This window comes from Nanorana parkeri, unplaced genomic scaffold (genome assembly GCF_000935625.1).
Source record: "Nanorana parkeri isolate BGI_ZX_2015 unplaced genomic scaffold, ASM93562v1 scaffold184, whole genome shotgun sequence".
Taxonomy (NCBI): Eukaryota; Metazoa; Chordata; class Amphibia; order Anura; family Dicroglossidae; genus Nanorana; species Nanorana parkeri.
This window is the reverse complement of record NW_017306452.1, coordinates 1311525-1327297: the sequence shown is the minus strand read 5'-3', so window position 1 is coordinate 1327297 and position 15773 is coordinate 1311525. Positions and strand designations below refer to the sequence as shown.

The following is a 15773-nucleotide window of genomic DNA, read 5'->3' as shown; positions in this document are numbered from 1 at the left end:
GTTATATAAGGACAAATCATACAATAAAACAGGGATGCACAAATCACAGGAGCCCCATAGCCAATGCCCCTTAAAAATGACAGCTGCCTCCTCACTTTTGAGTTTATCTCTAGTCTAGTCTTGGAGCTGGAAAAGTATCTGTACATGTACTTGTACCAAGTATGGTACTTGTTATCTAAACATGCCTAGATTTTACTACAGGGACTCCAATAGAGAGATTTACCCTTATTTACTGTTACGGTGGCACCAGACAGGAAGTGACAAGGCAACAATGAACCGTTGTGCGAGGGTAGACAATAGATGTCTCACTTTTACTCATTTTCTCATTTTTACATAAATGGCCTCTTTCACACCTCTTTTAAACAAGTCCTCCTCCCTGTCTAGGATGTGTACTTGACTGTCTTCTAAGGAGTGACCTTTTTCCTTTAGATGTAGGTACACTGCTGAATCCTGACCAGAGGGTTTGGCTCTTCTATGCTGTGCCATACGCTGGTGTAGCTGCGGTTTTGTTTCACCGACATACAATTCTGAGCACCCCTCACGGCACTGGATTGCATACGCCATGTTGTTCATCTTGTAAAATGAAAAGTACAGCAAGTCCAGTTGCCTTGACTTATTTTTTACAGATATACCATGATCTGGATGAATGAGAACCTTCACAGACATAACTCACATAAGGTCCCTGGGTAGCTGGTCCCTTCAGAAGCTTGATAGTTGTGCAGATGGTTGAGGAGCACCATGACAGAAGGTCTCAAGACTTTCAGTCATTAGCAATGCTGAGTTTATTGGTGAACATTTAAAGGAGTTTGAGGCACACAAAGTGGATTTATATCCTTTGTGGCCACTGAAGAATAAACGTAAAACGAAAATGTTTGTACCTGGAGCTCAGCCTTATGGCTGATCAGCAGAGAAGGAACAGAGTTCCTTACTCTAACACATGAGGACTTTCACTTAAACCTCGGTCATTCAAGGTTGCCCTGTATAAGGACTTTAAGTTTCCTGTGTACTGGATGAAACGTGCTCACTGCACTCCTGGAAACTCCCTGCAATATTATCTCACTTCCAGTGTAAGCGGACAAGATTGGAGGAAAGATTCTGCACCTGTATCATCTACAATTAGGCTTTAGCCTGTGCTGCATTATTAAATGCTCCAATTTATGAACCTGCCCGACAGGTCGACGTTACAGTTTTCCAGGAAATGACTGCAATGTAGCAAAGTCCCTAGTTGGACATCCAGCTCATGTCCCTTTATCAGTTCAGCTGCAGAAGATGACAGGAGACAGCTGATTATGGCTACATTAATCATCCAGTGTCTCTCCTGAAAGGAAGCCTTTGAGGCATCAAGACAGCACAGCTTGAGAGTCCTGCCGTCAGATTGCAGACATCTACAACTTCGCCTCAGGAACCTTTTTGCAGGTTTGACAAAAAGTTCTCCATACAAGCTTCCTGCAGATGAGTTTAAAGTTGGACTCCAAGCAAAAAAAAAGCTAAATACGGAAGTGAAGTACAAATACGTGAATTGTCTTACCTGTCAAAAGATTTGAAATTGAATCTAGCTAGTTATGTGATGCAAACAACCCTATCAGACAGCAAAGCCAAGGCCCTGGACCTCTTTTTCTCCCCTGCAGATAGACAGGTTACTGCATGGACATAGACCCACCCCATCCTTCTGCATGGCCACAGATTCACCCCACCCTGCTGCATGGCCACAGATTCACCCCACCCTGCTGCATGGTCACAGACCCAACCCAGTCTGCTGCATGGTCACAGACCCAACCCAGCCTGCTGCATGGTCACAGACCCACCCCAGCCTGCTGCATGGTCAGAGACCCAATACAGGCTGCTGCATGGTCACAGACCCACCCCAGCCCGCTGCCTGGTCACAGACCCAATACAGCCTGCTGCATGGTCAGAGACCCAACCCAGCCTGCTGCATGGTCAGAGACCCACCCCAGGCTGCTACATGGTCACAGACCCACCCCAGCCTGCTGCATGGCCACATGCTCAACCCAGCCTGCTGCATGGTCATAGACCCAACCCAGTTTGCTGCATGGCCACATGCTCATCCCAGCCTGCTGCATGGCCACATGCTCACCCCAGCCTGCTGCATGGCCACAGACTCACCCCAGCCTGCTGCATGGGCAATGAAAAACTGCTGTTCCACTGATGATATCATGACCCTGCTATCCTCCTGTCAAAGTGACAGCACTGTACAATGCAACAAAGTCTCACTGGCCTAGAATGCTGCCCTTCCCTCCCCAAATGCGATCTATCTGTGCAGACTACAGTGAGCTAATATAGAGACATAATTGGGCACTTAAACAAGCTGTATTTGAACAGGAGCAAGCACAGTCACATGCGCTCAGGGTTCCTTAGCGATTCAGCTTCCAGAAAATATAGATCTTGTGGAAGTTCCTGAAGGAGAATTTTGGCAAGGCAGATGCAGGCAGCTTAGAAGAACTCCGGGAAAACTAGAAACTTACACTTGCTGTGAGGCTACCCCCCGCACTGCAGGGGTAAAGTGCTGACATAGAACAGCTCTGAATTTCTGACATGATCAGCAGGTATTTATTGCACTTATCGAACAGATATAACAAAACACTTTCAATAGTGGGTGACTGACATCCAACCATCAAGATATTTTGCATAACTCCTCCAAAAGACCAGCCCACTGCTTGCATCAGGGCTGAGGGATCTTGAGTGGACTACTGAGGCAGGTGCTATGATTTTTTCAGGAAGCTATGTACAGTACCCTGCCAGCCTCTTCCAGAAGCCATAATCTGCCTGCATTGCACAGAGAAGAGCAGAGACTGAGTGATGATGTCACTGGGTCTAAATTAAAGCATGCAATTATTATTATACAGGACTTATATAGCGCCAACAGTTTGCAAAGCGCTTTACAATATAAGGAAGACATTACAATCACAATACAATTCAAGACATGATGGCAAGGAGGGCCCTGACCGTGAGGACTTACAATCTAAAAGGGAGGGGCAAGTAATACACGAGGAGGTAGATGTGTGGGGATGAATTATTTGAGAACGTGATGGTTCAGTGGTTAGGCTGAGGTGGGATAGGCTTACCTGAAGAGATGAGTCTTCAGGGATCACCTAAAGGCAGACAGAGTAGGAGAAAGTCAGACAGGTTGGTGAAGGGAGTTCCGGAGGATGGGAGAGACTGCAGAAAAGTCTTGGAGGTGAGCATGGGAGGAGTTGATAAGGAAGTGAGAAAGCAGAAGGTCTTTTGAAGAGCGGAGTGGACGGTTATTTTTATTATTTGAATTTTATCCTCTGGTCGAGTGGAAGCCAGTGCAGGGATCGGCAGAGGGGGGTTGCAGACACTGAGCGGTTGGTAAGGTGAATGAGTCTGGCAGCTGCATTCATGATAGACTGAAGGGGGGAGGAGCCTGTGTAGTGGAAGGCCAATGAGGAGGGAGTTGCAATAGTCAAGACGAGAGATAACAAGTGAGTGGATGAGTAAGTTTGCGGTTTCATTGGTGAGGAAGCGGCGTATTTTGGAGATGTTATGAAGATGAAGGCGGCAGGATTTGGATAGGGATTGGATGTGGGGAAGAAAGGTGAGGTCCGGGTCAAGGATGACACCTAGCACCTTGGCATTGGAGGAGGGCTGGATAGTTGTGTTATCAATCTCAAGGGAAAAGTTGGGGGAAGGTGCACGAGGGGGAGGAAATAACATGAGCTCAGTTTTAGAAAGATTGAGTTTTAAGAAGTGTTATAACATCCAGACGGATATGTCAGATAGTAGATTAGTGATACGCAAGGACACAGAGGGGGTGAGTTGTGGAGTAGAGAGACAGATTTAAGTGTCATCAGCATAGAGATGGCATTGGAAGCCATGTGAGGTTTTTAACTGACCAAGGGAGGAGGTTTAGATAGAGACAAGAAGGGTCCAAGGACAGAGCCATGGGGGACCCCTACAGAAAGAGGAAGAGGGGGGGGGAGTTAGATTTGTAGGTGTCACTAAAGGAGCGCTTAGCTAGGTAGGAGGAGAACCACGAGAGAGCAGAGTCCTGTAGGCGAGCAGAATTTTTTGAGGAGGAGCAGGTGGTCAACAGTGTCAAAAGCAGCAGAAAGATCTAAGAGCAAGAGTAAGGAGTAATGCAATGAAAAGGGTACATTTTTATTTAAAATATTGAATCGAAATGTTTATCGGGGGGAAGAAACCAGGTACGGTGGAATTAAAGCAGATTGAACTTTAGCTTTATATATGACAGGCGGCTCCACTGGCCACTGGGGGGCTCAATGGTAAAACTCAACTACAGGCAGGAAAAGATAACCCTTAGCAGCCTATGTTTCTGGATTTACTGATCATTCTCTAATGCAGGGGTGGGTAAACTCCAGCCCTCCAGCTGTTGTGAACTACAGGTCCCATGAGGCATTGCAAGACTGACAGTTACAAGCATGACTCCCAGAGGTAGAGGCATGTTGGCATTTGTAGGTAAAGCTCAGCTGGAGGGCCGGAGTGGCCCACCCCTTCTCTACTAATCTATTAATCTAATGTATACTCTGGCTGAGTTGCCCAGACTTGTGACAGGTTTACTTTGATGACTGTATATGCAGTAACACAGCCTTATTATACAGGGAGCATCACCCACAGTGTCCTACCCTGCGCCTTCAGCATCACCCAGATGTCATTACATGCATAAACACCAAGCCATCGATAGCTGGATTACGTACCTGTGAAGCTATTTTGCTCATCATAATCCACAGACCTTGCCCTTCGTTTCTCAAATCTCCATTGACATTCTGCAGGTCATCCAAAGCTTCACACAGCTGAGAATAAAAGATATAATATGTTTACTGAGTTCAGGGCTCACCGTGCATTCAGCATTGGGTAAAACCTGTGCTGTTATAGGCTTTTTCCACCCAATAATAATGTATCCATTTTATGTATTTGAGATTAATTACAGGCTGGGGACAATTGAAGTTACATGCAAAATGAATAAACGATATTGAGGGCACAGCAAAACATACAGTTGGAAAGGTCTAATGGTCACCACATACAATACAATCTGATCATACAATCTTTGTTCAATCAACTTCTTACCAAAGGTATGTAATATAAGGACCTACTTGATCTATCCAATCCAATGTCTATCTAGTCAAGCAGGCCCATGCACTACATAGCTGTTGGTAGATTTAAAGGAGATTGTAACGTGTGTGGTGAGCTGTAGGGCACATTTAGATCTGTGCATAAAGATGCGTTATTTTACATGTGTGTATCCTTTGTGGTCTGATATGTGCTATATATACATATGTATAAAGAGAGAGAGATATGCTGTGTACAGTATAAATACACAGTGCATATATTATATATATATTAGGGATGCACCGATACCGATACTAGTACTCATGCTCGCCCAAATGCTCTGATACCTTCCCGGAAAACCAGAACTTCCGGTCAGAGAAAGATTTCCTCTGATCAGCAGTGCCATAGGGGAACATGGAGCCGGCTTCCCGGGCAATCAGGTAGCTGGGTGGCGAGTAATGACCCTGATTGGCCAGGAAGCAGGCTGCATGCTAATTGACTGGGAAGCCGGTTTCCCGGCCAACCACAATCGAGCTGGCCAAACAACATGGAGCTGGCCTCCCAGGCAATCAGGAATCCGGGTGGCATGTCATTACCTGCCACCCGGCTTCATGATTGCCCGGAAAGCCGGCTCCATGCCAACAGAAGCACCGGTATCGGCGAGTACCGAAAGCAAAATATTGGCACTCGATACCAAAAAAAACGGTCTAGGTGCATCTCTCTATATATATTGTATATATAGATGCATTTTTTTATTTAGGATTTGGGGTAAAGGAACCTAACAGCCATTGACAAGGCTTATTAATGCATGTTGCCAATGCGTCAAAATCCAAATGTGTCTTGGTACCTTGCCATTGACTTCTGTGGGCCATCCAATGCACAAAAGCTCAGGGAGAAAAAAATGACATGTCGTATTTTAAGAATTCTCCCCAGCACAGAAATTGGAGCAGCTACTATTTTTATTATGGGGAAGTTGAACACATGCGTTTTACTGCATTGCAAGGCATGCATTAAAAAGCAACAGTGTATATCGGCCCGGGCTGTTATACAAGTACAAGCATGAACTATTCAGCCCCAAGCAGAAGGCCGAATTGCTGCTTTCTATGTGTAACAGTGGTCTCTCTGCAGAGGTCCAACACACCACAATGACTTAGTCACAGCTAGATCTCTGCAATCAGTATGGAGCTTGAGCGTTGCTGATTGTGTAGCTCTAGCTGTGAATATACAAGAACTGCTATGTTATGCTGTTGACAGACTGCATCATATATGTCATTTTTAGTTTTGGCAATAGTTCCAATCTAAGCCAGGTCCCAAAAACAAAGTCTAACTAAATCAGAAAGGAGAATAGAAGAAGATTCTCTAACTAACAAAGGTAATAGCGGACATCTTTCTGTTATTGGCTCTTAGGAAGGAAGTGTACATTTAAAAATCGTTGGTTCCTCCACATATCCCACAAATAAAGGAACTCCGCTGCTATCAGCAAGATTGTGTTATGAACATCTAATATCGCTGCATTTTTACATTTACCCCTTTGGGGGTCTCACCCCTATAACTGATATAAAAACGTAGCACAGAAGTTCCCATTCCTCATTCCAGCTGGCTGGAAATGGGATAATGCTCCAGTAAACAATACCTCAAATCCTGAGCCCTATAGACATTAGTTTGAAGATGGGTCCACCGTGCAGACAAGTTCACTGATCACTTGTTCACTTCACTGATAGGAATGATCTGAAGTCACACGGGTTATTATGTTGCACAGAATATAGTACAAACCTTGTTATATTCAATGTGGAGTTTTTCCTGTTCGTTCTCCAGCTTGTTCTTAATGTTCTTCTGCTCTGACAAACTCTCCTGGAGCTGTATCATGCGCATGTTCCGTTCTAGGGGCATAAAGGAAAAATCATGAAACAATTCTTACACATCTTAACAGGAACCTATTACTCAGACACCTTTTATACAATGGGAATAAGAATATGCTTTAGGGTAAAGTGAATGTGTTTGCACATAGCGCCCCCCACCCTCCTTCCCCCCAGGCCTGTATATTCATCCTGCCACACTTTCTTACCACCTCTCTGCTGCTGCAGCATCTCTACTTGTCTTAGTTCCAATGTCAGATAGTGCTGGAGCTTACATAGAGCAATTATGTCATGGCACTTTCAGGTTAGGGATGCACCAAAATTAATTTTTTAGGCCCGAAACCAGAAATTACTTTTTTTATTCAACCTTTTTAAAATGTTTTAAATTATTTATTTTTTTTTACTTTACTTTTAGGGGCTTCTGGAAAATATTCGGGATCTAAACAGACCCCTGATATTTCCCTTTTAAAATAGAAAAAGAGAATGAGAACACAGAGTCCTAAATCGCTTTTTTTGCAGCCCCTGTTATGAATGAACAGGAATCCTCTATACTGAGTGCTCCTCTCCATTCAAAAACTGTGAATATAGTATGAATTGCTATGTCCACAAATTAATGAACAGGAAGTGATGTAGAGCACATCAGCACCTGACAGCTGTCTCCTCCTCACACCATCACGCTCAGCATATTGGCAGTTCTCTCCTCCTGCACTGCCCCGAAAGCCTCCTGAAAGCCTTTCTGCTCCCCGCTGGATGCCGGTAGTTGGATCCTCTGTGTCCCCTCATGTCCCCGCTTCCTCTGCCAACACAGGTGGGGGAGAGCAGCAGGGATCGGAGGGGACACAGACCAGTGTACAGGGGGGAGGCGAGAAGCTAGGGATGCACTGAATTTCCGGCTGTTATGGTATTATTGGCATTTTGGCCATAGTACCATTTTCAGCCAAAATTTCAGTGCATCCCTACCTTCAGGTGACTGTGGTCACTGGCCTGGGGACTGGCTACTCAGGCTTGAGTACTGTCACAAACGAGGGTCACATGACTCCACAAACCCAGAAGCCCTGGGCTCCAGGAGTGCAGGAAGGCAGTGAAAGAGTGTGGCTGTGTTAATATACATGCCTGTAGGGATAGGTTAAGTACAGACACTGTCACTTTGCCCTAAATCACTTCTGCCCTATTATTCTCACTGCAGTACACAACACACATAATTCCTTGGGGTGTGCCATGGCACTGGTGCATTGGGGTTCTATTCAAAACCAACGGCAATGTGCAGGCCAATGTGGCTTTGTCTGTTGATAGCCCACTTTCTCAATCCTCCCAGTAGGGTATACCCATTGATCCATGGTACCCTGATGTGCTCCTGCACAAGGAGTCTACCCATGGGTAAGCTCTGCTGTCAGAGCTTACTCTTTTGGATGACATCAGTGCTCCTCCATCACGCAATAGTGTTCGGGCCTGATGTCTGGCCACTTAGACCCGAATATTATCCCATGGAGGAAGCCACATGTTCTCCCATACACGGCCCTCTGCTCTGTTGAAGTAACAAGCAAGGATTCTGATAAAGCAGAGAGCAGTGAATTGATTACATAACATGGTGGGGAGGTGGGCTATAAGCAGACAATGTTACTCAGCCTTGCATGGAAAAAAGCGACAGTGTCTCTTCCAATAAAGCTATGTAGAAAACGTTACCAGCATACCTATGACTAGTGTAAACAATCCATCTTCTTTATTGATGTAGACTCTCAAATAACAATGTTTCAGGGCTATGTAGGGTTTTAATATTAAAACCTGATGAAGGGTACCTTGCGTGGCCCCGAAATGTTGTTATTTGACAGTCTACATCAATAAAGAAGATGGATTGTTGACACTAGTCATAGGTGTGCTGGTAAAGTTATCTACATATCTGAAGATACATGGCGCCATCCGTGGTTGCTACATCACCCTCCTTTGTACATAGGGGTTTCCGGTAAGGAGTGCAGCAGTTCCTCTCTAATCTTCCAATAAAGTTGTTCAATGCGACTAATAGAAAAAGCCAATTACCGAGGTAATAATTTACAAAATCTGAGGTCAGCGCAGGCTGCTTGTGCTTCCTCCTTCCATCCACGCTGGAACTGGTGTCAGCGTTATCCACCGGAAAGATGTCTGTGCTGATCCCCATAAGTTCCGCTTTGCGCATCAGTTTCCGTATAGCGGAGGCGCTGCTGGTGAGCGCCCGAGGGAGCTTCTCCCTGGGAACCCAAGCCTGAGGCCTGGTGTTGCGGGCGAGCTCTGACTTTACACGGTACTGCTGTAATCTGGTGGAGATGCGAGCCTGAAAACAGAAGGAAGAAAATGTTAACATTTGAGCGATCTTATGGAGAGCAACTCAAACTGTAAGTAGAGCTTGTCATTGTTGGAGAATGATAATGCTGCAATTATGAAATGTCACATTCAGATGAAGTAGAGGGCTGCATCAGATCCACTGAGAGCCAGACCTACTTGATTTCCAAAAATATTAATGTACTTTGCTGGTGAAGGGTTGATTGAATGCAATCTCCACTGAGAAACATTATCATACAAAGTCTTTATAGACCATTGTGCTCTTCTAATCTTCTGATAACAGTCTGATGAAGGTCCTTCACTATTACAGCATGTCTGCGCCCCTAAGTATAAGTCCAGCTTCATACAAACATGATTTGATGAGTTTGCTCCCCACTGGGCGACGGCTGCAAACTTCGATCCCCGCTGCTCTCCCCTGCCTGTGTCAGCAGAGAGGTCGGGGACCAGAGGGGACACAGACACAGAGCCAACCCAGCTGCTGGCGCCCAGGAAGAAGGAGAGAAGCTCTCACAGGGCTGAGCGGAATGAGAGCTTGGCTCCTCTGACAGGCGAAGCAGTCATGATGGAGAGCGGAGCACAAACACTCAGCAGGAAGGAGAGAAGCTCTCAGGGGGCTGACGGGGGCAGGGCGGAATGAGAGCTTGGCTCCTCTGACAGGCGGAGCAGTCAGGATGGAGAGCGGAACAGGAAGTGCTCTACATCACTTCCTGTTCATTCATTATTGTGGACAAAGTAAATATTTACTATCTGCTCACTTTATGAATGAACAGGAAGCAGCTCAGTAGCTCAGAGGCTTCCTTTCCATTCATGACCGGGTTAATATTTAATACCTCCAGATTGTGAATGAACAGGAAGCCTCTGTACTGACAGCTTCCTTTTCATTAAGTGCTGGGGCTGCAGAAAAAGAGATTGAGAGCTCAGTGTCAATCTCTTTTTCTATTTCAAAAGGGAAATATCAGGGGTCTTTTTTTAAATTAACAAAAAATAAAATAATTAAAAACATTTTTAAAAGGTTAAAAAAAAGTAATTTTTGGTTTCAGCCTGACAAGTTTTAACATTTTCGGTTTCAGCCTAAAAATTTAATTTTGGTGCATCCCTAATAATAATGCTACCAAAACATTTACTACAAAATTGTATTAATCATAAAGAGGTCTAATTTTTAGAAGTTTTCAGCTGCAATTTTTTTTAGGGAAGCAGAGACTTTATTGCCTCTACAATCACTACGGTCTCCCAGTATTATTACTATTATACAGGATTTATATAGCGCCAACAGTTTGCACAGCGCTTTACAATATAAGGAAGACTTTACAATCACAATACAATTCAAGACAAGATGGTAAGGAGGGCCCAGCCCATGAGGGCTTACAATCTAAGAGGGGGGGGGAAGTGATACATGAGGAGGTAGTTGTGTGGGGATGAATTGTCTGAGAACGTGATGGTTGAGTGTTAGTTTGAGGTGGGATAGGCTTCACTGAAGAGATGGGTCTTAAGGGATCGCCTAAAGGCAGTCAGAGTGGGAGATAGTCGGAAAGGTTGGGGTAAAGAGTTCCAGAGGATGGGAGAGACTCTAGAGAAGCAGTGGCGTAACAAGGGGGGTGCAGCCCGCACCCGGGTGCCACCATTGGAGGGGTGACACCAAAATGACTCATGGACCGAACGCCCGACAGTATCCGGAGAGAGGAGGGGACCCGGGGGCATACCTTATCCCGCCGGGGAGACTGTCCCCTCCTCTCTCTGCCGGTGCCCATCAAGATGGCCGCCGGCAGGCATTAGAATACTGCCGCGCGCCCTGGGTGTCACCCAGCCTCGGGACGCCCCTGTAGAGATGTATGATCTCCGCTGCCGAATGAAAACTGGACTAGCTGCAAGACAACCACACAAATGCAAGAATTTGCATCTCCACACCAAGCGTGTTTATTATGGAAATTGGACCCATGACCGGAGAAATGCTTACCACTTAGCCATCATGCAGCACCACAAAGCAGAGCAAGAATGGAGGACAAGACATATGATTATACAATGCAAATAACACCACGGTGACTACCTATATAGAACCTGAGACTTTGCAGGTTTAATGAAGCCTTTGTAATCTGCGGCAGACCAAACATACTCAGGTTCAAAGCTGCTGTGATCAAAGGTAAACATTATGACTCCCAGCTGAATGAAATGACCTTAGCTCTATATTTAAATTTCCGGTGGTGGGTAGGCTGTGCCTGTTTTATTCTATAAGGCATCATTACAGAAAGTGGAATTAATACCTGGGCTTCTGGAGTGAGCTGCTTTTCTCGCTCTTTCAAGGACGTTTTACAGTACGACTGCAAAGCCAAATAATTCTTCCTTTTCCATTTTCTGTCAAAGCGGTCGGCGTGCTGCTTGCAGTAAGCAAAAAATGGATCCGCAATATCCTATTAAAACGAAGGGACGAAACTCGATCAGCTTGAAATGTAAAGATAAGTGAAGAAAACTCTTGAAATATTAAATATAAGACGTATAAGGTATGATCCATTTGAAATAAACGGTGCGCCCCTCCCCCCCAAAAAATAACCTCTGGATCACTTATATCATAGGCAACCAGGGGATCACTGCCCTACTGTTCTCTACAGAACAAAGTAATACCTAGGCAGAATAAGGCACCATATTTGAAATTAATTCTATGAATTTAAAGGAGAACTATGAGGTGAGTGATTTTCACTCACCTCATAGTTCTAGCCGACCTGTGACAATGAGACTGTCACAGGTCGGCTCAGTAGATCGGGAGGTGAGCGAACACATACAGGTGTTCGCTCACCTCTCGATCCTGTCACGGCTCTCGTGCGTGACGGGAGAGGGGCGAGATTCCCCCCCCCCCGCTCCGATCCTCCAGCGCTGACTGGCGGAACGGACGGGGGAGGGGGCAGGTACAGCTGGCTCTGCCTCTAGATAGGCAGAGGCAGCTGTCAGTCACGCAGCTGGGCGCATCCCGGCACAATTGTCGGGATCCGCTTCAGCTGCGGCGTCTCAATATACCGCCAGCAGCTGCTCGCAGTATACTGCGGCGTCTCAATATACCGCCAGCAGCTGCTCGCAGTATACTGCGGCGTCTCAGTATACCGCAAGCTACAGCTCGCGGTATACTGAGCCTAGGGTGACGGGAGGACGCTAGTTTGTGTCCTCCCGTTACCCTAAGGAGAACTATGGGGAAAAGACTTAACCCCATAGTTCTCCTTTAAACAAATTAGCTATAAAGCAGAACTCCAGACAAAAACACAATAAAAATGAATAGCCGATTATCAACGGCGGCTGGTTGTAAGAGTATATAAACCTCTCCTGGCTGCTATAGTAGTAGGGTGTGTATTTAAGTAAAACTATTGGGAAAGTAAAATGTACTCTTCCCAATAGTTTGAGCCAATGTGTGACACTGCAGCTGTCATATGCTGGCTCTATTGATCGAGAACCGAGTTATAACAAACCACTGAAAGTGCCATTTTTCTGCCAAAATAGCAGTGCATCCTATTCTCTCCTCCCCGCTGGGCACTGCTCTGTATCCCAGTGGGGAGGAGAGAAATTTTCACGGGCAGCCGAGCACTGCGGGAGGAGAGCGATGTGAGCGGCCGGCGTCTCTACTCCCCGCACAGCTCTGCCTCCTGTCACAGATCGGCAGTGTGGTGTGTGGGTGGAGACAGCCAGTGCTGTCATAGGAGGCCGGCCGGCGATGCAGGGGAGGAGTCAGCTGTCAGATCGATAGCCCCTACAAGTAAAGTAAAAAATAAAAATATTTAATAAAAGAAATACAAATAAAATATAACAACATTAAAAGTATATAAAAAATAAATAAAAATAAAATATTTGAAAAAAATGTGAAAAAGTTAGAAAACAAAAACATTTTCGGTTTCGGTCCGACATTTTTTTTCATTTCGGTTTCCTTTTTAACATTTTCATTTTGGTGCACCTGTAGCTGTTACTTTGATTTTGCCCACTGTCCAACCTCCGGGAGGTAGAGTAAACAGTATATTTAGAGGTCAGATGCTCCCCTCCCCCCATCAGTATATTTACATGCTGGCTTTTGCAGACAGCTTAGTGCTCTCCATTCAACATTTTTTTCTGCTAAAATTATAGTTACAAAATCAAAATGAAAAATATAGCAGCTGAGATCAGCCCATTCCAATGTCCTTTCATCTTAATTAAACACACTCGACATTTCCTATTACTACATCACTTTTTTTTCACCCTTTTGCTATAACCCGGCTTCATTTTTATCAGGATGGATGTAGAGTGTATATATATTTTTTTTCCTGCTTACAGTTTCATAAGCAATCTTCAAAAAGAAGTGCGTCTATTAATTTACCTCTTCGGCGGCGGCTTCAGAAAGCAAGCCTTCCTTCTGGGCACAAGTCACATGAAAGTAGGAGCGACACATCCCTGCATCGCAACTGATACAGACGCCGGTTCGGGCAAATCGCGGATCTTCACAAAAGCTGCATTCCTGCAGAACAGAGAACACAGCTTTCCACTTACCGCACCAACTTAATTCAGTGTATGAAATTTCTAGCGTTAGCTAAGTTTATTGAAGTCTAGCTTCCATTTAAAAAAAAAACAGCAAAAGGATTAAGTGGATTTAGCCGAACACCAACTCCAAGCGCAACAGGATTACTTCCAATAAATCTATTTATTGTGCATATTTTTTTGAAGGGTCAGTCCACCCAAAAATGGGATTTTTTGTACTTACTCTTAAATCCATTTTTCTGGAGTCCATTGAGGGACACTGGAATTCAGGTACAGTTGAGTTATAATGTTGCCTGCAGGAGGACTGGACACTGGCAAACCAAAACATTATAAGCCAGCCCCCAGTATAACCATTCCTTTATGCAGCAAGCTTCAGTTTTGCATCAAAGTAGTACTGCTCTGCCTGTGGGGCACGTGCACATAAACACAGAGGGGTGGGACCTGTGTCCTCAAATAGACTTTACTAAAGTACAAAAATCGTATTTTCTTTTTCCTCCATTGAGGGACACAGGAATTCCAATGCAGTCGGGGTGTCCAAAAGCAGTCCACCTGATGGGTGGGCATCCAAAAAAAGAAAAAGAAAAAACACTACAGAACTCACTAGAAGGACTGGAGACCACCTTCAGACCAACAGCCGCCGGAAGGTTTAACACCCGAATCTGAACAGATGAAATGGGACCCCCTACCAAAAATCATATTTTCTTTTGCCTCCATTGAGGGATACAGGAGATCCAATGCAGTCGGGACATCCAAAAGCAGTCCACCTGATGGGTGGGCATCCAAAAAAAACACTACAGGACTGACTAGAAGGAATGGAGACCACCTTCAGACCAACAGCTGCGAAAGGATCAACACCCGAATCTTAAGGGATGAGATGGGACCCCTTCCAAACTGTGGAACCTGCTAACACAACCAAAATTGGAGAAAAAAGGGCTAACAAAAATTGATTAGACTTTTTTCAGAACAGAGCTTTTGAAAAGACATCCATCCTCCTAGGACACCAGCAAAAAACTGAGGCATGCTGAGTAAAGGAGGGGTTATACTGGGGGTTGGCTTACTATTACTGCTTGCCATTGTACAGTCCTTCTGTAGGCATCAGTATAACCCAACTGTATCTGAATTCCTGTGTCCCTTAACGGACAAGAAAGAAATGGATATGTTAGTGCTTGGTAGATGATAAAACATTAACACACCTCAAATTGAAAGATCTCTGCACTGATAGCAGGCCTATCATCAAATACTGTATATATCAGAGTAGGCAAACGCCAGCCCTTCAGCTGTGGTGCAGCTACAAATCCCATGAAGCATTGCAAGACTGACAGCCACAAGCATGACACCCAGAGGCAGATGCATGATGGGATTTGTTATTTAACCAAGGCTGTGGAGCCAGAGTTTGCCTAACCCTGGTATATATTATCATGTCAAAGAGTTACTGTCACTTTGTCAGTTCGGGGCAAAGTGACAGTGCCTCCTGACAGCCCTATACTAATCCGACCTCCCACGCTGCCTTCACATTCCTGGGCTCAGTTGCTGTAATAGAGTGGGGCTTTTGGGTATGAAGTAGCATGTGTCAGTGTCCAGGCCTGAGCAGCCAAATGCCAAGCCCAAATACTGTCATGTGAGGGGCACTGATGTCATCCACCTGGGTAAGCTTCAACACAATCCAGCGGAAGAGCTTACCCAGGGTGTTATCTAGGGATGCACCGATACCGGTATTTTGATACCGAGTACGAGTACCGATAAATTTTTTTCGGTACTCGCCGATACCAATTACCGAGTAACGGAAGTCCCAATCAGGAAGCCAGGTGGCGTGTAATGACTCGCCACCCGGCTTCCCGATTACGGTAACAAAAAAGTCCCCTCTTACCTTAGTATGTGTAGCCTGTCATCCCCCGAGGCCTCTCCAGCGAAAACGCGGCCTTCGTCTGGTACCCAGCCGGAGCCGTCTAGCCGGCCAATCAGGAAGCCGGGCACCGTGTAATGACGCGACGCCCTTCTTTCTGACTGGCCGGGAGGCCGGCTCCATGCTCTTGTCATGAGATGACGAGGGAGCATGAAGCCAGCTTCCCGACC

At 45.5% G+C, this 15773-nt stretch overlaps 1 protein-coding gene across 1 annotated transcript in view; it reads right to left on the bottom strand.

The window, feature by feature from the left end:
- Positions 1 to 15773, bottom strand: part of PHF14 (PHD finger protein 14) — an 87861-nt gene that overhangs the window by 42374 nt on the left and 29714 nt on the right. Inside the window, exons 7-11 of the mRNA XM_018555124.1 lie at positions 13543 to 13680; positions 11477 to 11623; positions 8940 to 9210; positions 6823 to 6929; positions 4698 to 4793 (exon numbers count right to left, since the gene is read on the bottom strand). Coding sequence (XP_018410626.1) covers positions 4698 to 4793; positions 6823 to 6929; positions 8940 to 9210; positions 11477 to 11623; positions 13543 to 13680 — 759 coding nt within the window. The remainder of the gene's footprint in view (positions 1 to 4697; positions 4794 to 6822; positions 6930 to 8939; positions 9211 to 11476; positions 11624 to 13542; positions 13681 to 15773) is intronic.